This window comes from Bombina bombina, chromosome 2 (assembly GCF_027579735.1).
Source record: "Bombina bombina isolate aBomBom1 chromosome 2, aBomBom1.pri, whole genome shotgun sequence".
Taxonomy (NCBI): Eukaryota; Metazoa; Chordata; class Amphibia; order Anura; family Bombinatoridae; genus Bombina; species Bombina bombina.
This window is the reverse complement of record NC_069500.1, coordinates 248285153-248311065: the sequence shown is the minus strand read 5'-3', so window position 1 is coordinate 248311065 and position 25913 is coordinate 248285153. Positions and strand designations below refer to the sequence as shown.

The window sequence follows — 25913 nt, the reverse complement described above, 5'->3', positions numbered from 1 at the left end:
TTCGCACAGCTCCATTGGATGAAATTATGAACAAGCTTAAAGCACTTAAGCTAGCTAACGCATTTGTTTCTGATGCCGTCGTACATTTAACCAAACTTACGGCTAAGAACTCCGGATTCGCCATCCAAGCGCACAGAGCGCTATGGCTTAAATCCTGGTCAGCTGACGTGACTTCTAAATCTAAATTGCTTAATATTCCTTTCAAAGGGCAGACCTTATTCGGGCCCGGCTTGAAAGAAATTATCGTTGACATTACGGGAGGTAAGGGCCATGCTCTGCCTCAGGACAGGGCCAAATCAAAGGCCAAACAGTCTAATTTTCGTGCCTTTCGTAACCTCAAGGCAGGAGCAGCATCAACTTCCTCTGCTCCAAAACAGGAAGGAGCTGTTGCTCGTTACAGACAGGGCTGGAAAACTAACCAGTCCTGGAACAAGGGCAAGCAGGCCAGAAAACCTGCTGCTGCCCCTAAGACAGCATGAAGAGAGGGCCCCCTATCCGGAAACGGATCTAGTGGGGGGCAGACTTTCTCTCTTCGCCCAGGCTTGGGCAAGAGATGTCCAGGATCCCTGGGCGTTAGAGATCATATCTCAGGGATATCTTCTGGACTTCAAAGCTTCTCCTCCACAAGGGAGATTTCATCTTTCAAGGTTATCAGCAAACCAAATAAAGAAAGAGGCATTTCTACGCTGTGTACAAGACCTCTTACTAATGAGGGTGATCCACCCAGTTCCGCGGACGGAACACGGGCAAGGATTCTATTCAAATCTGTTTGTGGTTCCCAAGAAAGAGGGAACCTTCAGACCAATCTTGGACTTAAAAATCCTAAACAAATTCCTAAGAGTTCCATCATTCAAAATGGAAACTATTCGAACCATCCTACCCATGATCCAAGAGGGTCAGTACATGACCACTGTGGACTTAAAGTATGCCTACCTTCACATACTGATTCACAAGGATCATTATCGGTACCTAAGATTTGCCTTCCTAGACAGGCATTACCAGTTTGTAGCTCTTCCCTTCGGGTTAGCTACGGCTCCAAGAATCTTTAAAAAGGTTCTGGGCTCACTTCTGGCGGTACTAAGACCGCGAGGCATAGCGGTGGCTCCGTACCTAGATGACATTCTGATACAAGCGTCAAGTTTTCAAACTGCCAAGTCTCATACAGAGATAGTTCTGGCATTTCTGAGGTCGCATGGGTGGAAGGTGAACGTGGAAAAGAGTTCTCTATTACCACTCACAAGGGTTCCCTTCCTAGGGACTCTTATAGATTCTGTAGAGATGAAAATTTACCTGACGGAGGCCAGGTTATCAAAACTTCTAAATGCTTGCCGTGCCCTTCATTCCATTCCACACCCGTCAGTAGCTCAGTGCATGGAAGTAATCGGCTTAATGGTAGCGGCAATGGACATAGTACCATTTGCGCGCCTGCATCTCAGACCGCTGCAATTGTGCATGCTAACTCAGTGGAATGGGGATTACTCAGATTTGTCCCCTCTACTAAATCTGGATCAAGAGACCAGAGATTTTCTTCTATGGTGGTTTTCTCTGCCCCACCTGTCCAAGGGGATGACCTTTCGCAGGCCAGATTGGACAATTTTAACAGATGCCAGCCTTCTAGGTTGGGGTGCAGTCTGGAATTCCCTGAGGGCTCAGGGATCGTGGACTCAGGAGGAGAAACTCCTCCCAATAAATATTCTGGAGTTAAGAGCAATATTCAATGCTCTTCTAGCTTGGCCTCAGTTAGCAACCCTGAGGTTCATCAGATTTCAGTCGGACAACATCACGACTGTGGCTTACATCAATCATCAAGGGGGAACCAGGAGTTCCCTAGCGATGTTGGAAGTCTCAAAGATAATTCGCTGGGCAGAGTCTCACTCTTGCCACCTGTCAGCGATCTACATCCCAGGCGTGGAGAACCTGGAGGCGGATTTTCTAAGTCGCCAGTCTTTTCATCCGGGGGAGTGGGAACTTCATCCGGAGGTCTTCGCTCAACTGATTCATCGTTGGGGCAAACCAGATCTGGATCTCACGGCGTCTCGCCAGAACGCCAAGCTTCCTTGTTACGGATCCAGGTCCAGGGACCCGGGAGCGGTGCTGATAGATGCTCTGACAGCCCCTTGGGTCTTCAACATGGCTTATGTGTTTCCACCATTTCCGATGCTTCCTCGACTGATTGCCAAGATCAAACAGGAGAGAGCATCAGTGATTCTGATAGCGCCTGCGTGGCCACGCAGGACTTGGTATGCAGACCTAGTGGACATGTCGTCCTGTCTACCATGGTCTCTGCCTCTGAGGCAGGACCTTCTAATTCAGGGTCCTTTCAACCATCCAAATCTAATTTCTCTGAGGCTGACTGCATGGAGATTGAACGCTTGATTCTATCAAAGCGTGGCTTCTCGGAGTCGGTTATTGATACCTTAATACAGGCTAGGAAACCTGTTACCAGAAGAATTTACCATAAGATATGGCGTAAATATTTATATTGGTGCGAATCCAAGAGTTACTCATGGAGTAAGGTTAGGATTCCTAGGATATTGTCTTTTCTACAAGAGGGTTTAGAAAAGGGCTTATCCGCTAGTTCGTTAAAGGGACAGATTTTTGCTCTGTCTATTCTTCTACACAAACGTCTGGCAGAAATTCCAGACGTTCAGTCTTTTTGTCAGGCTTTGGCTAGGATTAAGCCTGTGTTTAAGACTGTTGCTCCGCCGTGGAGCTTAAACTTAGTTCTTAACGTTCTGCAAGGCGTTCCATTTGAACCCCTTCATTCCATTGATATCAAGCTGTTATCTTGGAAAGTTCTGTTTTTGATGGCTATTTCCTCGGCTCGAAGAGTCTCTGAGTTATCTGCCTTACATTGTGATTCTCCTTATCTGATTTTTCATTCAGACAAGGTAGTTCTGCGTACTAAACCTGGGTTCTTACCTAAGGTAGTTTCTAACAGGAATATCAATCAAGAGATTGTTGTTCCATCATTGTGTCCTAACCCTTCTTCAAAGAAGGAACGACTTTTGCATAATCTGGACGTAGTCTGTGCCCTGAAGTTCTATTTGACGAAAATCTTTAGTTGCCTGTAAACTTCTTCCCTGTTTGTCGTTTACTCTGGACAGAGGAGAGGTCAAAATGCTTCGGCTACCTCTCTCTCCTTTTGGCTTCGTAGCATAATACGTTTAGCCTATGAGACTGCTGGACAGCAGCCTCCTGAAAGAATTACAGCTCATTCTACTAGAGCTGTGGCTTCCACCTGGGCCTTTAAAAATGAGGCTTCTGTTGAACAGATTTGCAAGGCTGCGACTTGGTCTTCACTTCACACTTTTTCAAAATTTTACAAATTTGACACTTTTGCTTCTTCGGAGGCTATTTTTGGGAGAAAGGTACTTCAGGCAGTGGTTCCCTCCGTTTAAAGTTCCTGCCTTGTCCCTCCCTTCATCCGTGTACTTTAGCTTTGGTATTGGTATCCCATAAGTAATGGATGACCCGTGGACTGACTACACTTAACAAGAGAAAACATAATTTATGCTTACCTGATAAATTTATTTCTCTTGTAGTGTAGTCAGTCCACGGCCCGCCCTGTCTTTTAAGGCAGATCTAAATTTTAATTAAACTCCAGTCACCACTGCACCCTATGGTTTCTCCTTTCTCGTCTTGTTTCGGTCGAATGACTGGATATGACATGTGAGGGGAGGAGCTATATAGCAGCTCTGCTTGGGTGATCCTCTTGCAACTTCCTGTTGGGGAAGAGATATAATCCCATAAGTAATGGATGACCCGTGGACTGACTACACTACAAGAGAAATAAATTTATCAGGTAAGCATAAATTATGTTTTTCTTTCATATAGGTGATTAGTCCACGACTGGCAAATAACTGGGTTTCTAAACCCCTGTGGGACTCATCAGAGTCCTTTCTGGGGGGTCTACCTAGGTAGGAACATGGCCGCCATTCCCCACAATGCTCAAGCTCCACTACTTAGCTTCAGACATCACCAAAGCTGTTAGTCAACTAACAGCTTAGCATCCCAGACCATAGCGTTAGAGGTGTCTGCAGGAGCACATATTGAATATTCGGTATTGAAGAGTGTGCAGACACACAGTGCACATGCGTGACCGTATCCTTACGATTGCACATACGATCTGTAACGCCATGTTTGACTTAACGTATTCATTGCACTGAAGATTAATTCGTCGGATTGAATGATTTATTGCCCCTTTTTATTATGTGACGTAATTTACTAAATCTAATAAGCAATTTTATACTAGAAAGAAGCTTCATTTTTCTATAAAAGTACGTTTATGCAACTCTGCTCTTATTGCTCATTATAAATATGTTTGACTCTCTGTATTTTTTGTCAAGTTTTGTAATCCATTAAGGGAATCTATTCTATTAGTATCTGTTTGCAAAAATGTTTAATGTGAAATAAAAATTGTTTAATGAGAGTTAATCCTCCTAATGAAAAATAATGAATAGGTATTTAAAATTAATAACACAAAAATTTATAAATGTACATCAGTAACTAAAAATTAATATTACATACACTACCGATATTCATGTTAAAAATAACAGTAATCAATTAATAAGTATAAATAATGATCAAAAGCATCTGTGCTACGACCAGAGGGACTCAGTTTTTGTAATTTATGGATCCAAAAAAGCTGTCTCAACTAATTGTAACAGTTGTAATAAGGAGAAGGGTTAATTTGTTAAACAGGATTTTAGTGAATACATTTGCATTTTTTTGGTGATATTTCTGGCTATGTTCAATAACACTGTTTATCCTTCCCTTTCATATTGCAATTATAATCATTCCATCTAGTGCTGACTTTACGGCAGGTGTGTCCTATGTATTGGGCCCTGCACTTGCATGTAAGTAAATAGATAATATAATCAGAGCTGCAACTAAGGTGACTTTTAATAGGTGACTTGTGTTCAGTGACATTAGATTAAAAATATAAGACTCCAATGAGAAATAAATCTGCACCCTGTGGGACTTCTGTCTTAGACTTACGGGTAGCACTATGGAAATATTCCTATTGTTTTTCTTAGGTACTGTTCCTTTATTACTCACTACTACCTTGCTCGGTGACAATTTGTTTCAAGTGTCTGTGCCTGTTTAAAGACGTAGTGGCCTGTTACCAATGATATCTTTAAGAATAGTATTGTTTAATAATGTGGTAATGTTTTCTGATTGCAAGTGTACCTAGTGATAAAGTAGGCCCTAATAGACAATGAATTGGTAGTCACCAATTTATTAGTTGGGTTTAAGAAGACCATTTCTATTCAAAGCTGTAGCTCTTTTAGAAACCTTTTTCCACTAGTTCCAAGTGATATCCTTTTTCCAGAAATCTGATAGTAAGAATATTACCTTGTTTAGTATTGTCCGCTAATAGACTAGAATTCCTACATATTCTACAATATTGTCCAGAGGGTACATTATTTCAACAAGGTAAATAGTGGCTACTAGTATAGTGTAAAAAACTATTCCTACCTACAGGTTTAAAATGCAAAAATAATTCCTTTGGAAGAAGAAACTAGAATTCAGTCCTATGGGAAGATTGATGAGAAAATGTGTGAGACCCATAGATTTTTTTTTTTTTTTAAGGTGTAAAACAAATGACATAGCAGATATTATATCCCCTTCTCAGATTAAAATGAGTTTGTCAATGTAGTGACCATAGAATACCAGTTTTGCACCATAGTTTAAAGGGACAGTATACATCTTTTTTATATAACTGCATGTAATAGATACTACTATAAAGAATATGCATATAAACTGATGTAAAAACCAGTATAAAACCTTTTAAAAATTTACTTAGAAGCTCCCAATTTAGCACTGTTGATGAAGTTAGGCTGGGACACCCACTGAAATAGATTGAGAACCCAGGAAAAGTAGACACTTCCCACTCCCTTGCATATGAAAAGACTCTTTACACAAACTGAAGCAAGCTGGAGTATAAAACTTTTGCGCTCAGTTAAGAGTCTGAAAATCAGCAAAATGTTTTTTTACAAACACCCCCAGATGGGCTATATAAATGGATCATCTACAAAACATTTACATAAGAGAAATCTAGTGTAAAATGTCCCTTAAAGCAAAAATACATTTCTGATTCTAGTTAACTCATATGCAGGTTAGCAAAACATGGTTCTCATGGCTGTCCCCTTGACTTGGAGATAATACTCGTCCTTGAAAGCAAACTAGTATTGCAGAATGAAAGAAATACGTTTCAGCAAAAAATCAGCTTGTGTAGAAGACATAAATGGTTCTCGATCTAAAAAGTGACGCTCTGCAAAAATCCCCAATGCATGGGTGATATTAGAATATAGTTTGTTGTCATTGCAAAACATCCAAATGACTCTCCTAGAGAGACAATTGGGATAGCTTATAAGATTTCAAACCAATAACATTTTTGTAAGAAGAAATTGATGTAAGCATATAAATTGAAAATATATTCATCTGTATGGGCATTTCTTGGGAACAATAACCTAGCAAGAGCCACATAAACATAGTCCCAAACAATGTGGATTCAATCCATATAGGGCATTGTCAGCTTTTATGAATAATGATTTACGGTCAATTTAAAAAATTTGTGTGCTGCTTCAGAAGAAAATGGTCTTTATTTTTAATTAATTTTTTCTTCTCTTCCTGTATCTTAGCATTTAATTAAGAGCAGTGGAAAACTAATACTTCTGGACAAGCTTTTATTGCGGCTGAGAGAACGTGGTAACAGAGTTCTTATCTTCTCACAAATGGTACGGATGCTGGACATCCTTGCAGAATATTTAAAGTCACGGCTGTTTCCCTTTCAGGTAAATTGACAAATTTTAATGTGATAAAGTGACTTATAGCGATTTTAGTTTTAAACATGTTTTTACTATTTGTTCTTAAATTTTAACCGCTCTATATGCTTCCCCACCTTTCTAGAGATTAGATGGATCCATCAAGGGAGAAATAAGAAAACAAGCACTAGATCATTTTAATGCTGAAGGATCAGAGGTGAGATTTAGTTCAAAGAAAGCTTTGTATTGTAACTTTATTGAACTTTAAAGCCAGGTGATTTTTTTTTTTTTTTAGGACTAACATTTAAGTTAAAAATAAATATTAAAGTGAAAGTCAATCCTAGCGTTTTGTGAAACGCTAGGATTGACCATTGAAAGCTCCTTTATTTGTTTCAAGCTTTGCCGCACTGAGCTGCTCAGGCGGGCCACGACAGAACGCTTTTTTGTTAAGAGGTGACGTTTCCACCTCTTAGCAAATGGTGTGCAGAAAATCTGGCGCCACAGGGAGACGAGCCAAATTTCCCGCATTGCTATTGGCTAATAAGTGAAAAAGTCACCTCAAGCAAAACAGCGTTCTGCCGTGGGCTGCCTTAGCAGCTCAGTGCGGCAACACTTGAAACAAATAAAGGAGCTTTCAGCATGAAGTATTTTATACTTCATGATTAAAAAGTCCCCTTTATTTGTCCCAATGGTCAATCCTAGCATTTCACAAACAAGTTTTATGTATTTCTGTTTATCAGCTAATTTTGCAAAGCTTCTAGAGTATAATTGTTTTACATTTGGTCCTGAGTATTTTTCAGACTCTATTCAGGACCATCTGCTTTTTCAGACCATAATCTCTGTTTACAACTAGGGTGGCCACCTCAGCCATGTTTTCCTGGACACTTATGAGTTACCCATACTGCAGGGTGTGCAGAGGGCAACATGCACTGCAAACCCTAGACAGCACTATTCATGTTTCCTCCCTGCAACATGTGTAACTCATAATTGTCCAGGAAAACATGGTCGAGGTGGCAACCCTAGTTTACACCCTTGCTGTTTGTAAGTCACCTGTTTTCTTCTTAAATGGAAAGAGTCCACAGCTGCTTTTGGGAAATAAGAACCTGGCCACCAGGAGGAGACAGACACCCTAGCCAAAGGCTTAAATACTCATCCCACTCCCCTCATCCCCCAGTCATTCTTTGCCTTTTGTCCCAGGAGGTTGGCAGAGAAGTGTCAGAATTTTTGTTTTTGTCTCTTATGGAGGGTGGTACTCTTCGACATGGGACAGGAGTTTTAAGTAATCCTATCAGTCTCTCAGGGAGGGCTTGGATGAAAGTTAGTCCGGAGATGCAGGAAGAGTCTTTCTGCGAAACCATCCAGACTCATGTTAACAGCTCCTCAAGCAATCGGCGTCGAACTTCGCTCTGCTGCCTGCTTTCTTCTCTCAAGTCCATGGCGGAGGCGATGCTGCTCTCCGTCACACTTGAAGGGCCGTGTTTCTGTTCCATGGTGTAGATTCCGGTAAGATCGTTTCATTTTCTTTCTTTGTGACTCTACTGTACTAATGTTTTCCTAAGAGGCTACCACCTTGCGGGACTAACTTAACATAAGGGTCTCAGTGAGTCTCCTTTAGTATCTTGGAATCAAGGGTTAATATCTCCTGAGGGGGGGTTATTGAACAAGGTTTTTTTTAATCATGTTTATGTGATTCAATCTGCTTATGTGTAGTGTTAAATGGGCACATGGCTTGGAACATTAAAGCCTTTCGAAGTTACTCAACCTTATGGGTGGGCGCGCTTCTTTGGACTAAACGGTTTACCTTCTGACCGGGCGTGATTACGTTCCGCCCTCTATTTCCGCATTCCTGACTGTGTGGCGACGTAGAAATTCTAGTTTGCAGGGGCCTGGTTCATAAGAGGTGGTGATTGCCCCAGCCATTGGGGGTGTCAGTTGCCGTTTTGTTTTGTCTTAAAATAGTCCAAATTGCCATATTCTCTATCCAGTTATGAAGGATTCTGATACTGAGACTGTTCTAATTTCAGATTCTTCGTCCGGGTCTGTGTGCCGTATTAGAGCGTCTGGTTTCTCGGGCTCAGGGAATCAAGGGTCAGCTGAGCCATCCGCTTCTGGGGGTCCTGTCCTCCAAGAGGCGAGTTCCCTACCGCTCCATACTTCTTCACATGCGGGTAACCCAAATTATGATTATTCCTCCACACAGGGCAGCTTGTTCCCCTCGGATGTTGCAGCACGTTTTCGCTTCCACTTATTCTTGGTGATTATTCGTCTGCAGAGTCCAGACGTTTATGCGCGATTGTGCTCGTTCCCTATTGTCCCGGGCCTACCCCCTTGGGGAGGGCCTGTACAGTTCCCTGCGGGTGTAACTGTCCTTGAGTGTTGTGCCTTTCATTACAGAGTGGCGCGCCTTCGCGTCTTACTCAGACATGTTTTTCAGTTATTAAATGATCCTATCCTTCTTGGATACAGGAATTTTCTGTCTGCTTCGAATAATGCACCTCAATAGACATGTGGGGATGATGTAATCTCCTGACTGTTCTTTTTTTAGATCCTTCCCAGTTTTTTGGAAGATTAGGGCTCCGTTTGGCTGGTCCTGCGGTAGGCCTGTTTTCTTATTGGGCCTTAACCTACGGGTTGCCTTATATTTTCTTTTTTATCCGATTAGTATGTCTAATTTGTTTATTTTCCTTTGGGAATCTTAAACTCTGTTACTTCTGCGGAAGTGTTTTGGGGACATGTTAGTCCTATGTTTGTCTGTTTTCTCTTCTTCCCCTCTGAGGGAGGAATTATACATCTTGACGGGTACAGACAGGTCTTGTTGGGTTCGGTTCTGTCTTGTTGCTGTTCAGACATGTGGTGCCGTTCTGTTTGGCTGGTGTGGGCGAGGTGCCGAGTGCTCATGTTATCATTTGTTTTACATTAAACTAAGCATTCTAGAGGACCTGTGGGTCTACAAGGCCGGAAGGATTGTCTGTCCTTATAGCTTTCAATTTGGATGACTGGGGTCAGTGGAGTTTCTGCTGCATCATTCTCTTGCGTCTGGTATTGTCGGACCCTAGAGTTCCTACCCCACGTGGTGGAGAGTAAGAGGGCTTTAGCGCCTTCTTACCACCGAGTGAGAGATTTAGCCTTTTTCCTTTGAGGCTCGGGGATTGTGCTTTGGACTTGGTCCTCAGCAGCTAGTAGTTTTGAAGGGTAGTTTGGCTGCCTTTCAGCGGTTGGTTTGCAGAATGTAGCCAGCTGCAGCTATTGCACATAGACTGTGTACTGTCTAGCTGTGTTTCTAAAACGTTTGGTCCTCCTTTGTGGTCTCCACGTTAGGCCTCCTTTTAAGGGCCTGGGAGATGGTCTGATTGGCTAGGTTTTCTGAGTGTTTTGCTCCTTAGGCGGTTTCCCTTGGTAAGCTTGCTGTAGTATTCATTGAATTCACTGTTCTGCAGGTGAATGGACTTTGTGTCACTGCTGCTACTTTTGCACATTGGTTGCGTGTTAGCAGGATAGATTTTAGGGAAATCACTTTCTCAGGGCTTCTGAGTTGGGAATTGATCTCTCCTTTAACCTGTGACTTTGTGACTGGTGGAAAGTGCTGTCTTTTAGCCTTTTTCCCTTCTTGGGTGAGAGCTTAGTCTCCTTTTTATGGAGATGTGGTCCCTTTCTTAAGGCTTCTCCTGGATCAGGAGATAGGAGCTGTGAGCTTCCCTAGCTGAGAGGGATATTCTCTCTGGGTTGTTAAGTTCCATGTTGAGACTTATTGGCTCTGTGTCAAGACTAAGTTGGACCTTTTGCTAGATTCTTTGGGTCTACGGTCCTGTTGTCTGTTCTAAGAAATCGGGTTTCACCTGTGTTTTGTTGGATTGGCTGTGGCCATTCTTCCGCTCGTTTTGAGCTGGTTTTGGGGTTCTTTTCCCCTATTTCAGACCTGCCGTTGGGTTCTGAGAGATGTTATCTCCAGGATCTAGGTGGGCATAGTAGCTAGCTAGCTCCCTAAGCTTACATGAAGAGGGTCTAGGATTGCTCTACCTCGGATTCTGGGTGTCACTTCTCTTTCTTGGGCGACCTTGTGGAAGTTATGATTCTCCCTTTTTTGGAAGACCTGTGGGTAGGTCTGGCGGCTTGGATTGCCTAGAGTGTGCCCTCTGTCTGTGAGTTGTCTTTTGATGGCCGCTTTTGCTCTCGGCAAGTATTCTCTGTGTCATCCTGAGGATGGCGGCGTGTTCTTGACTCATGGTTTTTCGTCTAGGTCTGTTACACTTTTTTTGTTGCGGAATACTTGTGTTCCAAGTTCGGACTATGTGAGGACTCAGTCTTCTGTTGTCTTTTGGTGCTTTTGCACAACGTTTGAGAGAGAGTTTTCTCTGTTTCTATGCCTGGTCCTATACCTCCGGGACACCTTTGGGCCCTTGTGTCTGCCGGGACACCTTTGGGCCCTTGTGTCTGCCGGGACACCTTTGGGCCCTTGTGTCTGCCGGGACACCTTTGGGCCCTTGTGTCTGCCGGGACACCTTTGGGCCCTTGTGTCTGCCGGGACACCTTTGGGCCCTTGTGTCTGCCGGGACACCTTTGGGCCCTTGTGTCTGCCGGGACACCTTTGGGCCCTTGTGTCTGCCGGGACACCTTTGGGCCCTTGTGTCTGCCGGGACACCTTTGGGCCCTTGTGTCTGCCGGGACACCTTTGGGCCCTTGTGTCTGCCGGGACACCTTTGGGCCCTTGTGTCTGCCGGGACACCTTTGGGCCCTTGTGTCTGCCGGGACACCTTTGGGCCCTTGTGTCTGCCGGGACACCTTTGGGCCCTTGTGTCTGCCGGGACACCTTTGGGCCCTTGTGTCTGCCGGGACACCTTTGGGCCCTTGTGTCTGCCGGGACACCTTTGGGCCCTTGTGAGCTGGGCTTGCTCTGGGGGATTTTCCTTTATGGATTTGTGACCTTTCGTTTTTTTCTTTCGTTTCTCCTGATCCTATCCCTTTGGGAGTTTATGCTGGTGTTCCCTTCTTTACTGAAGGGACAGTGGTGAGGGATTGACTGTTAGGCGACGGTGTCTCCTGGAGGCCTGTTGGCTCAGTTGAGTCCGATTTTGCGGTCTCTAACTGGGCTCTGGACTACCTACGGGTCAGTGTCCTTGGGGTTTTTCCTTTTAAAGTTTTCTCGGCTTCGGACGAAGCTGCTGTATTTTGTGGGCAGTGGTTTCAGGCTTGGTGCTCTCAGAATGGGCTGCCTAATGTACCCTCCCGTCTTGGTATTCAGTGTCCTCTATAGCTTGGGTATTGTTTTCCCAAAAGTGGACTCTTTCCATTTAAGAAGAAAAACATAAATTATGCTTACCTGATAATTTTCTTTTCTTTCATGTAATTGGCAAGAGTCCATGAGCTAGTGACGTATGGGATATACAATCCTACCAGGAGGAGCAATGTTTCCCATACCTCAAAATACCTATAAATACACCCCTCACCACACCCACAATTCAGTTTTACAAACTTTACCTCCTATGGAGGTGGTGAAGTAAGTTTGTGCTTGATTTTTATGATTTCTTCTGTGATAAGCACTTCTAAGCATTCTGAAGCCCAATTCTTCTGAGTACAGTGTTTGTCAGAGGGATGTGAAGAGAGTATTGCCTGTTTGATTTTATGGTTTTCCCTGCTGGAAGTCTTTTTAAGGATTCTCTTATCGGTCGTAGGGATTAATCTCCTACCTCCCTTTTCAGATCGATCGATATACTCTTATATACCATTACCTCTTCTGATAGCTTTCAGTACTGGTTTGGCTATATGGGATGGGTGTCTTCCGGTAAGTACAGTATGTATCATTTTAAGACACTCTCAGCTATGGTTTGGCGATTTATGTATTGATCTAAAGTTTTAAATATATGTATTTTACTTACATTTGCCATGAGTCAGGTCTATGTGTATTCCCTTTGCAGTCCAGCACTTTCATTATGGGAATCATGTTTAGGAAGTTTCTTACCTGGAGTATAGTCTTTCTTCTGTTAAGTGTGATCAGTCCACGGGTCATCATTACTTCTGGGATATTACTCCTCCCCAACAGGAAGTGCAAGAGGATTCACCCAGCAGAGCTGCACATAGCTCCTCCCCTCTACGTCACTCCCAGTCATTCTCTTGCACCCAACGACTAGATAGGATGTGTCAGAGGACTATGGTAATTATACTTAGTTTTATATCTTCAATCAAAAGTTTGTTATTTTAAAATAGCACCGGAGTGTGTTATTATCTCTCTGGCAGAGTTTGAAGAAGAATCTACCAGAGTTTTTGTTATGATTTTAGCCGGAGTAGTTAAGATCATATTGCTGTTTCTCGGCCATCTGAGGAGAGGTAAACTTCAGATCAGGGGACAGCGGGCAGATGAATCTGCATAGAGGTATGTAGCAGTTTTTATTTTCTGACAATGGAATTGATGAGAAAATCCTGCCATACCGATATAATGTCATGTATGTATACTTTACACTTCAGTATTCTGGGGAATGGTACTTCACTAGAATTACACTGTAAGAAATACATAAAGCTGTTTAATAACTAGAGATTATGTTTAACGTTTTTGCTGGAATGTAAAATCGTTTTCATTTACTGAGGTACTGAGTGAATAAATGTTTGGGCACTATTTTTCCACTTGGCAGTTGCTTAATCTGTTTTCTGACAGTTTCTGTTCTCCCTCACTGCTGTGTGTGAGGGGGAGGGGCCGTTTTTTGGCGCTTTTACTACGCATCAAATATTTCAGTCAGCAACTCATTGTATTCCTTGCATGATCCGGTTCATCTCTACAGAGCTCAGGGGTCTTCAAAACTTATTTTGAGGGAGGTAATTTCTCTCAGCAGAGCTGTGAGAATTATAGTTTGACTGAGATAAAAAAACGTTTATTCTGTAATTTGTTTCCTGCTTTCAGAATTTGTTATCTTTGCTAATGGGATTAAACCTTTGCTAAAGTTGTGTTATTTACAAGGATTGAGGCTATAACTGTTTCAATTTATTAATTTTCAACTGTCATAGATCTTCTGTGCTTCTTAAAGGCACAGTACGTTTTAATATTATTCTAATTGAATTGTATTTCCAAGTTACAAGTTTATTTGCTAGTGTGTTAAACATGTCTGATTCAGAGGATGATACCTGTGTCATTTGTTGCAATGCCAAAGTGGAGCCCAATAGAAATTTATGTACTAACTGTATTGATGCTACTTTAAATAAAAGTCAATCTGTACAAATTGAACAAATTTCACCAAACAACGAGGGGAGAGTTATGCCGACTAACTCGCCTCACGTGTCAGTACCTACATCTCCCGCTCAGAAGGAGGTGCGTGATATTGTAGCGCCGAGTACATCTGGGCGGCCATTACAAATCACATTACAGGATATGGCTACTGTTATGACTGAGGTTTTGGCTAAATTACCAGAGCTAAGAGGTAAGCGTGATCACTCTGGGGTGAGAACAGAGTGCGCTGATAATATTAGGGCCATGTCAGACACTGCGTCACAGGTGGCAGAACATGAGGACGGAGAGCTTCATTCTGTGGGTGACGGTTCTGATCCAAACAGACTGGATTCAGATATTTAAAATTTTAAATTTAAACTGGAAAACCTCCGTGTATTACTAGGGGAGGTGTTAGCGGCTCTGAATGATTGTAACACAGTTGCAATACCAGAGAAAATGTGTAGGTTGGATAAATATTTTGCGGTACCGACGAGTACTGAGGTTTTTCCTATACCTAAGAGACTTACTGAAATTGTTACTAAGGAGTGGGATAGACCCGGTGTGCCGTTCTCACCCCCTCCGATATTTAGAAAAATGTTTCCAATAGACGCCACCACAAGGGACTTATGGCAAACGGTCCCTAAGGTGGAGGGAGCAGTTTCTACCTTAGCTAAGCGTACCACTATCCCGGTGGAGGATAGCTGTGCTTTTTCAGATCCAATGGATAAAAAATTAGAGGGTTACCTTAAGAAAATGTTTGTTCAACAAGGTTTTATATTGCAACCCCTTGCATGCATTGCGCCGATCACGGCTGCAGCGGCATTCTGGATTGAGTCTCTGGAAGAGAACATTGGTTCAGCTACTCTGGACGACATTACGGACAGGCTTAGAGTCCTTAAACTAGCTAATTCATTCATTTCGGAGGCCGTAGTACATCTTACTAAACTTACGGCGAAGAATTCAGGATTCGCCATTCAGGCAACCAGGGCGCTGTGGCTAAAATCCTGGTCAGCTGATGTTACTTCTAAGTCTAAATTGCTTAATATACCTTTCAAAGGGCAGACCTTATTCGGGCCCGGGTTGAAAGAGATTATCGCTGACATTACAGGAGGTAAAGGCCATGCCCTGCCTCAGGACAAAGCCAAAGCCAAGACTAGACAGTCTAATTTTCGTTCCTTTCGTAATTTCAAAGCAGGAGCAGCATCAACTTCCTCTGCACCAAAACAGGAAGGAGCTGTTGCTCGCTACAGACAAGGCTGGAAACCTAACCAGTCCTGGAACAAGGGCAAGCAGACTAGGAAACCTGCTGCTGCCCCTAAAACAGCATGAATTGAGGGCCCCCGATCCGGGATCGGATCTAGTGGGGGGCAGACTTTCTCTCTTCGCCCAGGCTTGGGCAAGAGATGTTCAGGATCCCTGGGCGCTAGAGATAATATCTCAGGGATACCTTCTGGACTTCAAATACTCTCCTCCAAGAGAGAGATTTCATCTGTCAAGATTGTCAACAATCCAGACAAAGAAAGAGGCGTTTCTACGCTGCGTACAAGAGCTCTTGTTAATGGGAGTAATCCATCCAGTTCCACGATCGGAACAGGGACAGGGGTTTTACTCAAATCTGTTTGTGGTTCCCAAAAAAGAGGGAACTTTCAGACCAATCCTTGGACTTAAAGATCCTAAACAAATTCCTAAGAGTTCCATCGTTCAAGATGGAGACTATTCGGACAATTTTACCTATGATCCAAGAGGGTCAGTACATGACCACTGTAGATTTAAAAGATGCTTACCTTCACATACCGATTCACAAAGATCATTATCGGTACCTAAGGTTTGCCTTCCTAGACAGGCATTACCAGTTTGTGGCTCTTCCATTCGGATTGGCTACAGCTCCAAGAATCTTCACAAAGGTTCTGGGTGCTCTTCTGGCGGTACTAAGACCGCGGGGAATCTCGGTAGCTCCATACCTAGACGACATTCTGATACAAGCTTCAAGCTTTCAAACTGCCAAGTCTCATACAGAGTTAGTGCTGGCATTTCTAAGGTCACATGGATGGAAGGTGAACGAAAAGAAAAGTTCACTCGTTCCACTCACAAGAGTTCCCTTCCTGGGGACTCTTATAGATTCTGTAGAAATGAAGATTTACCTGACAGAGGACAGGCTAACAAGACTTCAAAGTGCTTGCCGCACCCTTCATTCCATTCAACACCCGTCAGTGGCTCAATGCATGGAGGTAATCGGCTTAATGGTAGCGGCAATGGACATAGTACCCTTTGCACGCTTACACCTCAGACCACTGCAACTGTGCATGTTAAGTCAGTGGAATGGGGATTACTCAGACTTATCCCCTTCTCTGAATCTGGATCAAGAGACCAGAAATTCTCTTCTATGGTGGCTTTCTCGGCCACATCTGTCCAGGGGGATGCCATTCAGCAGACCAGACTGGACAATTGTAACAACAGACGCCAGCCTTCTAGGTTGGGGTGCCGTCTGGAATTCTCTGAAGGCTCAGGGACAATGGAGTCAGGAGGAGAGTCTCCTGCCAATAAACATTCTGGAATTGAGAGCAGTTCTCAATGCCCTCCTGGCTTGGCCCCAGTTGACAACTCGGGGGTTCATCAGGTTTCAGTCGGACAACATCACGACTGTAGCTTACATCAACCATCAGGGAGGGACAAGAAGCTCCCTAGCTATGATGGAAGTATCAAAGATAATTCGCTGGGCAGAGTCTCACTCTTGCCACCTGTCAGCAATCCACATCCCGGGAGTGGAGAACTGGGAGGCGGATTTCTTAAGTCGTCAGACTTTTCATCCGGGGGAGTGGGAACTTCATCCGGAGGTCTTTGCCCAAATACTTCGACGTTGGGGCAAACCAGAGATAGATCTCATGGCGTCTCGACAGAACGCCAAGCTTCCTCGTTACGGGTCCAGATCCAGGAGCAGTCCTGATAGATGCTCTGACAGCACCTTGGGACTTCAGGATGGCTTACGTGTTTCCACCCTTCCCGTTACTTCCTCGATTGATTGCCAGAATCAAACAAGAGAGAGCATCAGTGATTCTAATAGCACCTGCGTGGCCACGCAGGACTTGGTATGCAGACCTGGTGGACATGTCATCCTGTCCACCTTGGTCTCTACCTCTGAAACAGGACCTTCTGATACAGGGTCCCTTCAAACATCAAAATCTAACTTCTCTGAAGCTGACTGCTTGGAAATATGAACGCTTGATACCTTAATACAGGCTAGGAAACCTGTTACCAGAAAGATTTACCATAAGATATGGCGTAAATACCTATATTGGTGTGAATCCAAAGGTTACTCTTGGAGTAAGGTTAGGATTCCTAGGATATTGTCTTTTCTACAAGAAGGTTTAGAAAAGGGTTTATCTGCTAGTTCATTAAAGGGACAGATCTCAGCTCTGTCCATTCTGTTACACAAACGTCTGTCAGAAGTTCCTGACGTCCAGGCTTTTTGTCAGGCTTTGGCCAGGATTAAGCCTGTGTTTAAAACTGTTGCTCCACCATGGAGTTTAAACCTTGTTCTTAATGTTTTACAGGGCGTTCCGTTTGAACCCCTTCATTCCATTGATATAAAGTTGTTATCTTGGAAAGTTCTATTTTTAATGGCTATTTCCTCGGCTCGAAGAGTCTCTGAATTATCAGCCTTACATTGTGATTCTCCTTATTTGATTTTTCATTCGGATAAGGTAGTCCTGCGTACTAAACCTGGGTTCTTACCTAAGGTAGTTACTAACAGGAATATCAATCAAGAGATTGTTGTTCCTTCTTTATGCCCAAATCCTTCTTCAAAGAAGGAACGTCTACTGCACAACCTGGATGTAGTCCGTGCTCTAAAATTTTACTTACAGGCAACTAAGGAATTTCGACAAACGTCTTCTCTGTTTGTCATTTACTCTGGGCAGAGGAGAGGTCAAAAAGCTTCCGCTACCTCTCTTTCTTTTTGGCTTCGTAGCATAATTCGTTTAGCTTATGAGACTGCTGGACAGCAGCCTCCTGAAAGAATTACAGCTCATTCTACTAGAGCTGTGGCTTCCACTTGGGCCTTCAAGAATGAGGCCTCTGTTGAACAGATTTGCAAGGCTGCAACTTGGTCTTCGCTTCATACTTTTTCCAAATTTTACAAATTTGACACTTGCTTCATCGGAGGCTATTTTTGGGAGAAAGGTTCTTCAGGCAGTGGTTCCTTCTGTATAAAGAGCCTGCCTATCCCTCCCGTCATCCGTGTACTTTTGCTTTGGTATTGGTATCCCAGAAGTAATGATGACCCGTGGACTGATCACACTTAACAGAAGAAAACATAATTTATGCTTACCTGATAAATTCCTTTCTTCTGTAGTGTGATCAGTCCACGGCCCGCCCTGTTTTTAAGGCAGGTAAATATTTTTTAATTTATACTCCAGTCACCACTTCACTCTTGGCTTTTCCTTTCTTGTTGGTCCTTGGTCGAATGACTGGGAGTGACGTAGAGGGGAGGAGCTATGTGCAGCTCTGCTGGGTGAATCCTCTTGCACTTCCTGTTGGGGAGGAGTAATATCCCAGAAGTAATGATGACCCGTGGACTGATCACACTACAGAAGAAAGGAATTTATCAGGTAAGCATAAATTATGGTTTTTTTTTTTTCAATTAGACTTGGGCAAATTAGGCTTGCTAGGGCGCAAAATGCTGTTTATTGCGTCATTTTTGGCGCGAGAAAAAAAAATTTGGGCGCGAATGTGCATCTGTCATGATACAAAATCGTCATTTCATGCGTCTTAGTTGACGCTAGGTTGTTTGGCGTGAAATTGTTATGACGTGAGTTGTGTCATTTCCGGATGTTTGTTGGCGCCAAAAAATGTCTTAACTTCGTTTTGTGTTGTGCGTCATACTTGGCGCAAAAAAATTTAGTTTTATTTTACATCACTTCCTATATACTCCTTGCCTTCTTTATGCTCAGCGGGCTATGTTATTTGCTTTTGTTGCCAATTTAGCATTTGCATTTTTTCCCATTCCTTAAACTGCTATATGTGGAAATAAGGTATTTCTGTTTAATGTTGTTTTTTACATTTACAAGATGTCTCAATCTGATCCTGTCTCAGAAACTGCTGTAGGAACCATGCTGCATGAACACAGTTCTACCAAAGCTAAGTGTATCTGTTGTAAACTAGTGGAGATTATATCTCCAGCTGTAGTATGTAACAGTTGTCATAAGCTTTTGAATGCAGAAAAGGTTTCTATTAGTGCTAGTACAGTATCTGTTGCTGTTGTCCCTTCAACATCTAAAGTACATGATATCCCTATTGATATGAAAAATTATATTGCTGATGCGATACAGAAGGCTATGGCTGCTATACCGCCTTTAAATAAACATCAAAGGTCTTTTAAAACTTCTCATAATATTGATGAAATTTTGTAATAACCGGCAACATACTGATATATCTGCTGATTAGGATCTCTCTGATTCAGAAGATCCTACTTCAGACATTGACACTGATAAATCATCTTATTTTTTAAGATTGAGTATATTCGTTCTTTGTTAAAAGAAGTGTTAATAACTTTAGATATTGAGGAGTCTGGTCCTTTTGATAATAAATCCAGTAAACTTTTTAATTCTGTTTATAAACCTCCTGTGACTACTCCTGAGGTGTTTCCTGTTCCTGATGCTATTTCTGATGTGATTGCTAAGGAATGGTCTAAGGCTGTTACTACTTTTGTTCCTTCTTCAAGGTTTAAAAAGTTGTATCCTTTGCCAGTGTCTAAATTAGAGTTTTGGGAAAAAGTCTCTAAGGTTGATGGGACTATTTCTACTCTTGCTAAATGTACTATTATGGAAGATAGTACTTCTTTTAAGGATCCTTTAGATGGAAAGATTGAATCTTATCAAACCTGCCTTTTCTGTGGCTGATGTTGCGGCTGCAACACCTTTTTGATTGGATAGCTTAGCACAACAGGAAAAAGACTGATTTGCATAGCATTGTTCGTTTGCTTCAACATGCTAATCATTTAAATCTGTGATGCTATTTTTAATATCATCAAGATTAATGTTAAATCTATGTCTTTGGCTATTTTAGCTAGAAGAGCTTTATGGCTCAAATCATGGAATGCTGACATGGAATCTAAATCTAGGTCTAGTTTTTTTGCCTCAAGATAAAGTCTAAAGGCAAATCTAAATCTTCTAATCGGCTTTGTTCCTTTTGTCAGAATAGAGAACAGAAAACCACTCCTTCCCCTAAAGACTTTGGAAGCCATCCTCTGTTGGAATAAATCCAAGCCTTACAAGAAACCAAAGCCAGCCCGCAAGACTGCATGAAGGTGTGGACCTCAATCCAGTTCTGCTGGTGGGGGACAGATTGAAATTATTTATTTTACAAGATACGATGAGTCCATGGATTTCATCCTTGTGGGATTACGCCTCCTGGTCAGCAGGAGGATGCAAAGAGCTCCACGGCAGAGCTGTATAAATAGCTCCTCCCTTCCCTCTCAACCCAGTCATTCTCTTTGCCTGTGTTAGTGATAGGAAGAGGTAAAGTTAGGTGTTAGTTTTAGATTCTTCAATCAAGAGTTTTTTATTTTTAAAAGAGGTACCACAGTCTGCTACTTTGTTCTGGGGTGTAGCCTAGACCAGATCAATCTCTTCAGTTAAACGAGAAGCATTTGGTGGCTTTGAAGCAATGGGAACTTGTGGGATTTTATTCTCACTGCGCCTTCTATACATGGTTTGCTACCCTACCTGCAAAAGTCTGACTAAAAGAGGCTCAGAACTTTTTGTTATTGCCACAGGCCAATGTGAGGAGAAATTGAGGGCCTTGCAAGCCGGGTGGACTGCCTTACTGCCGGGCAGAGCTTTCAGGTAAGTGCTGAATTTGGTTTTCTGAAGTAGATGCACATAAATATTTGGCACTATGTATACTTATTTATATTCCTGGGTAACTGTATCCCTAAGGGTAAGTTATTGGGCAGTTGCTGCTAGGACGTGTGGAGTGACTCTTTATAATATAACCCTGCTCCCATCGGCTTGTATAATTAAAAAAAATGCCCATTGGGGAGGTTTATCTTAGTGCAGCTTGAAGAGTGAAACTTTCATCCTTTTACCCTACGGCTTACAATAAGATTACCAGCCGACATGGGGTTATTTGGGTCAGTATAAAGTAATACCTGATCTGCTCCCGACGGCTTTCACTGTTAAAATTATTAGCCGACAGGGATGTTATGCTAGTTCTACACTAGAATCTAAGTCTGCTTGATGCGTGTCCCTGCTCCCAACAGCCTACATTTTAAATTAAAGACTGACAGGGAGGTTTATTTTTCTTTCCCCAGCGGCTTACAATGCCATGATTGCCAGCCGACAAGGGGTTATTTGTGTTCATTATAAGAGAATACATGGATGTTTCCTATCTCTGCTCCCGGCGGTTTACTGTTAAAATGACCGATGGGGAGGTTATATTTGTTTAACATGAGCTTGTGATGTCTGCTTGGTGCGTAAAATAATGCCGGACAGATAGCTGTTTTCAGGGCCGCCATCAGGGGGTGACAGGGGTGACTCCTGTCAGGGGCCCAATGAGCCAGGGGGGCCCCATGAGGCAAGAACTAAAAAAATAATTTTTTTTTAATTTTTTTTTTTTTTAATTTTTTGGCAGCCACCAGTGGGTACTACAGCAGAGTGCTAATTGAGCATGGGAAATGTTATTACAAGGAGTAAAGTATTAACATTTGAGAGGATTTCTTAGTGTGCACTAACCACTATGCTCAGTGTGAGACAGACTTGGCACTTTGTTTGTACAGTGTGTGCCTGAGTCAGACGGCAGATCACTTTGATTTGCAGAGGTGGTAGGACTTACTTAGCAAATGTTTATTTCTTTGTGCAATTTTGGATTGTAACTTCAGTGTGGTAGTAGTTGTATGGTGGGGATAGGGGTCCATAAAACACATTTTCTCCAACATAGGTGTCTCCGGTCCACGGCGTCATCCTTACTTGTGGGATATTCTCTTCCCCAACAGGAAATGGCAAAGAGCCCAGCAAAGCTGGTCATATGATCCCTCCTAGGCTCCGCCTACCCCAGTCATTCTCTTTGCCGTTGCACAGGCAACATCTCCACGGAGATGGCTAAGAGTTTTTTTGGTGTTTAAATGTAGTTTTTATTCTTCAATCAAGTGTTTGTTATTTTAAAATAGTGCTGGTATGTACTATTTACTCTGAAACAGAAAAGAGAAGAAGATTTTCTGTTTGTAAGAGGAAGATGATTTTAGCAAACGTTACTAAAATCGATTGCTGTTTCCACACGGGACTGTTGAGATGAAGTAACTTCAGTTGGGGGAAGCAGTTGGCAGACTTTTCTGCCTGAGGTATGACTGGCCACATTTCTAACACGACTTGGTAATGCTGGAAGGCTGTCATTTTCCCTATGGAGACCGGTAAGCCATTTTCTTAGATTAAGTAAAAGAATAAAGGCTTTATAAGGGCTTAAAAAACTGGTAGACATTTTTCTGGGCTAAAACGATTACTTTGCTAAGCATATTTGACAGATTATAGCTCCTTATAGTTATTATAATCTTGGGGATTGTTGTTAAAAAACGGCAGGCACTGTATGGACACCTTTTTCAGATGGGGGCCTTCTCTAGTCATAGGCAGAGCCTCATTTTCGCGCCACTAATGCGCAGTTGTTTTTGGAAGGCAAGGCATGCAGATGCATGTGTGAGGAGCTAAGATCCACTGAAAAAGCTTATAGAAGGCGTCATTTGGTATCGTATTCCCCTCTGGGCTTGGTTGGGTCTCAGCAAAGCAGATTCCTGGGACTGTATAGGGGTTAAATGTAAAAACGGCTCCGGTTCCGTTATTTTAAGGGTTAAAGCTTTCAAATTTGGTGTGCAATACTTTTAAGGCTTTAAGACACTGTGGTGAAATTTTGGTGAATTTTGAACAATTGCTTCATACTTTTTCGCATATTCAGTAATAAAGTGTGTTCTGTTTAAAATTTAAAGTGACAGTAACGGTTTTATTTTAAAACGTTTTTTGTGCTTTGTTGACAAGTTTAAGCCTGTTTAACATGTCTGAACCATCAGATAAACGATGTTCTATATGTATGAAAGCCAATGTGTCTCCCCATTTAAATATATGTGATAATTGTGACATGGTGTCCAAACAAAGTAGGGACAATGATGCCACAGATAATAATAGTGCCCAAGATGATTCTTCAGATGAGGGGAGTAAGCATGGTACTGCATCACCCCCTTCTGTGTCTACACCAGTTTTGCCCACACAAGAGGCCCCTAGTACATCTAGTGCGCCAATACTTATTACTATGCAACAATTAACGGCTGTTATGGATAATTCTATTGCAAATATTTTATCTAAAATGCCTACTTATCAAAGAAAGCGCGATTGCTCTGTTTTAAACACTGAAGAGCAAGAGGACGCTGATGATAACGTTTCTGACATACCCTTACACCAATCTGAAGGGGCCAGGAGGGAGGTTTTGTCTGAGGGAGAAATTTCAGATTCAGGAAAAATTTCTCAACAAGCTGAACCTGATGTTGTAACATTTAAATTTAAATTAGAACATCTCCGTGCACTGCTTAAGGAGGTATTATCTACTCTGGATGATTGTGACAATTTGGTCATTCCAGAGAAATTATGTAAGATGGACAAGTTCCTAGAGGTTCCGGTGCCCCCCCGATGTTTTTCCTATACCCAAGCGGGTGGCGGACATAGTAAACAAGGAATGGGAAAGGCCCGGCATACCTTTTGTTCCTCCCCCTATATTTAAGAAATTATTTCCTATAGTCGACCCCAGAAAGGACTTATGGCAGACAGTCCCTAAGGTCGAGGGGGCGGTCTCTACTCTAAACAAACGCACTACTATTCCCATAGAAGATAGTTGTGCTTTTAAAGATCCTATGGATAAAAAATTAGAGGGTTTGCTTAAAAAAATGTTTGTTCAGCAAGGTTACCTTCTTCAACCAATTTCATGCATTGTTCCTGTCACTACGGCAGCGTGTTTCTGGTTCGAAGAACTAGAAAAGTCGCTCAATAAAGAATCTTCGTATGAGGAGGTTATGGACAGAGTTCATGCACTTAAATTGGCTAACTCTTTTATTCTAGATGCCGCTTTGCAATTAGCTAGATTAGCGGCGAAAAATTCAGGGTTTGCTATCGTGGCGCGCAGAGCGCTCTGGCTAAAGTCTTGGTCAGCGGATGTGTCTTCCAAGACAAAATTGCTTAACATCCCTTTCAAGGGCAAAACACTGTTTGGTCCTGATTTGAAAGAGATTATTTCAGACATCACCGGAGGAAAGGGCCACGCCCTTCCTCAGGATAGGTCTTTTAAGGCTAGAAATAAGCCTAATTTTCGTCCCTTTCGCAGAAACGGACCAGCCTCTACTTCTACATCCTCTAAGCAAGAGGGTAATACTTCTCAACCCAAACCAGCCTGGAGACCGATGCAAGGCTGGAACAAGGGTAAGCAGGCCAAGAAGCCTGCCACTGCTACCAAAACAGCATGAAGGGATGGCCCCCGATCCGGGACCGGATCTGGTGGGGGGCAGACTTTCTCTCTTTGCTCAGGCCTGGGCAAGAGATGTTCAGGATCCTTGGGCACTAGAAATAGTTTCTCAAGGTTATCTCCTGGAATTCAAGGAACTACCCCCAAGGGGAAGGTTCCACAGGTCTCAATTATCTTCAAACCAAATAAAAAGACAGGCATTCTTACATTGTGTAGAAGACCTGTTAAAGATGGGAGTAATTCATCCAGTTCCAATAAGAGAACAAGGGATGGGGTTTTACTCCAACCTGTTCATAGTTCCCAAAAAAAGAGGGAACATTCAGACCAATTCTAGATCTCAAGATCCTAAACAAATTTCTCAGGGTTCCATCGTTCAAAATGGAAACCATTCGAACGATCCTTCCTACCATCCAGGAAGGTCAATTTATGACCACGGTGGATTTAAAGGATGCGTACCTCCCATATTCCTATCCACAAGGAACATCATCAGTTCCTAAGGTTCGCTTTTCTGGACAAGCATTACCAGTTTGTGGCACTTCCATTCGGATTAGCCACTGCTCCGAGAATTTTCACAAAGGTACTAGGGTCCCTTCTAGCGGTTCTAAGACCAAGGGGCATTGCAGTAGTACCGTACTTGGATGACATCCTGATTCAAGCGTCGTCTCTGTCAAAAGCAAAGGCTTATACGGACATCGTCCTAGCCTTTCTCAGATCTCACGGATGGAAAGTGAACATAGAAAAAAGTTCTCTTTCTCCGTCAACAAGAGTTCCCTTCTTGGGAACAATAATAGACTCCTTAGAAATGAGGATTTTTCTGACAGAGGTCAGAAAATCAAAACTTCTAAGCTCTTGTCAAGTTCTTCATTCTGTTCTTCGTCCTTCCATAGCGCAGTGGTTGCAGCAATGGACATAGTTCCTTTTGCACGAATTCATCTAAGACCATTACAACTGTGCATGCTCAGACAGTGGAATGGGGATTATACAGACTTGTCTCCGACGATTCAAGTAGATCAAAGGACCAGAGATTCACTCCGTTGGTGGCTAATCCTGGACAACCTGTCACAGGGAATGAGCTTCCGCAGACCAGAGTGGGTCATTGTCACGACCGACGCCAGTCTGGTGGGCTGGGGCGCGGTCTGGGAACCCCTGAAAGCTCAGGGTCTATGGTCTCGGGAAGAATCTCTTCTCCCGAAAAACATTCTGGAACTGAGAGCGATATTCAATGCTCTCAAAGCTTGGCCTCATCTAGCAAAGGCCAAATTCATAAGGTTTCAATCAGACAACATGACGACAGTTGCATATATCAACCATCAGGGGGGAACAAGGAGTTCCCTGGCGATGGAGGAAGTGACCAAGATAATTCAATGGGCGGAGGATCACTCCTGCCACTTGTCTGCAATCCTCATCCCAGGAGTGGAAAATTGGGAAGCAGATTTTCTGAGTCGTCAGACATTCCATCC

General features: G+C 42.8%; 1 protein-coding gene across 1 annotated transcript in view; it reads left to right on the top strand.

Annotated features, from left to right (window-relative positions):
• The window catches only part of CHD1 (chromodomain helicase DNA binding protein 1), a gene marked incomplete in the record, with an annotated part of 628386 nt that overhangs the window by 318261 nt on the left and 284212 nt on the right, over nucleotides 1-25913 (top strand). The window contains 2 exon segments of the mRNA XM_053701514.1: nucleotides 6648-6800; nucleotides 6916-6987. Of these exon segments, the coding sequence (XP_053557489.1) occupies nucleotides 6648-6800; nucleotides 6916-6987 (225 nt within the window).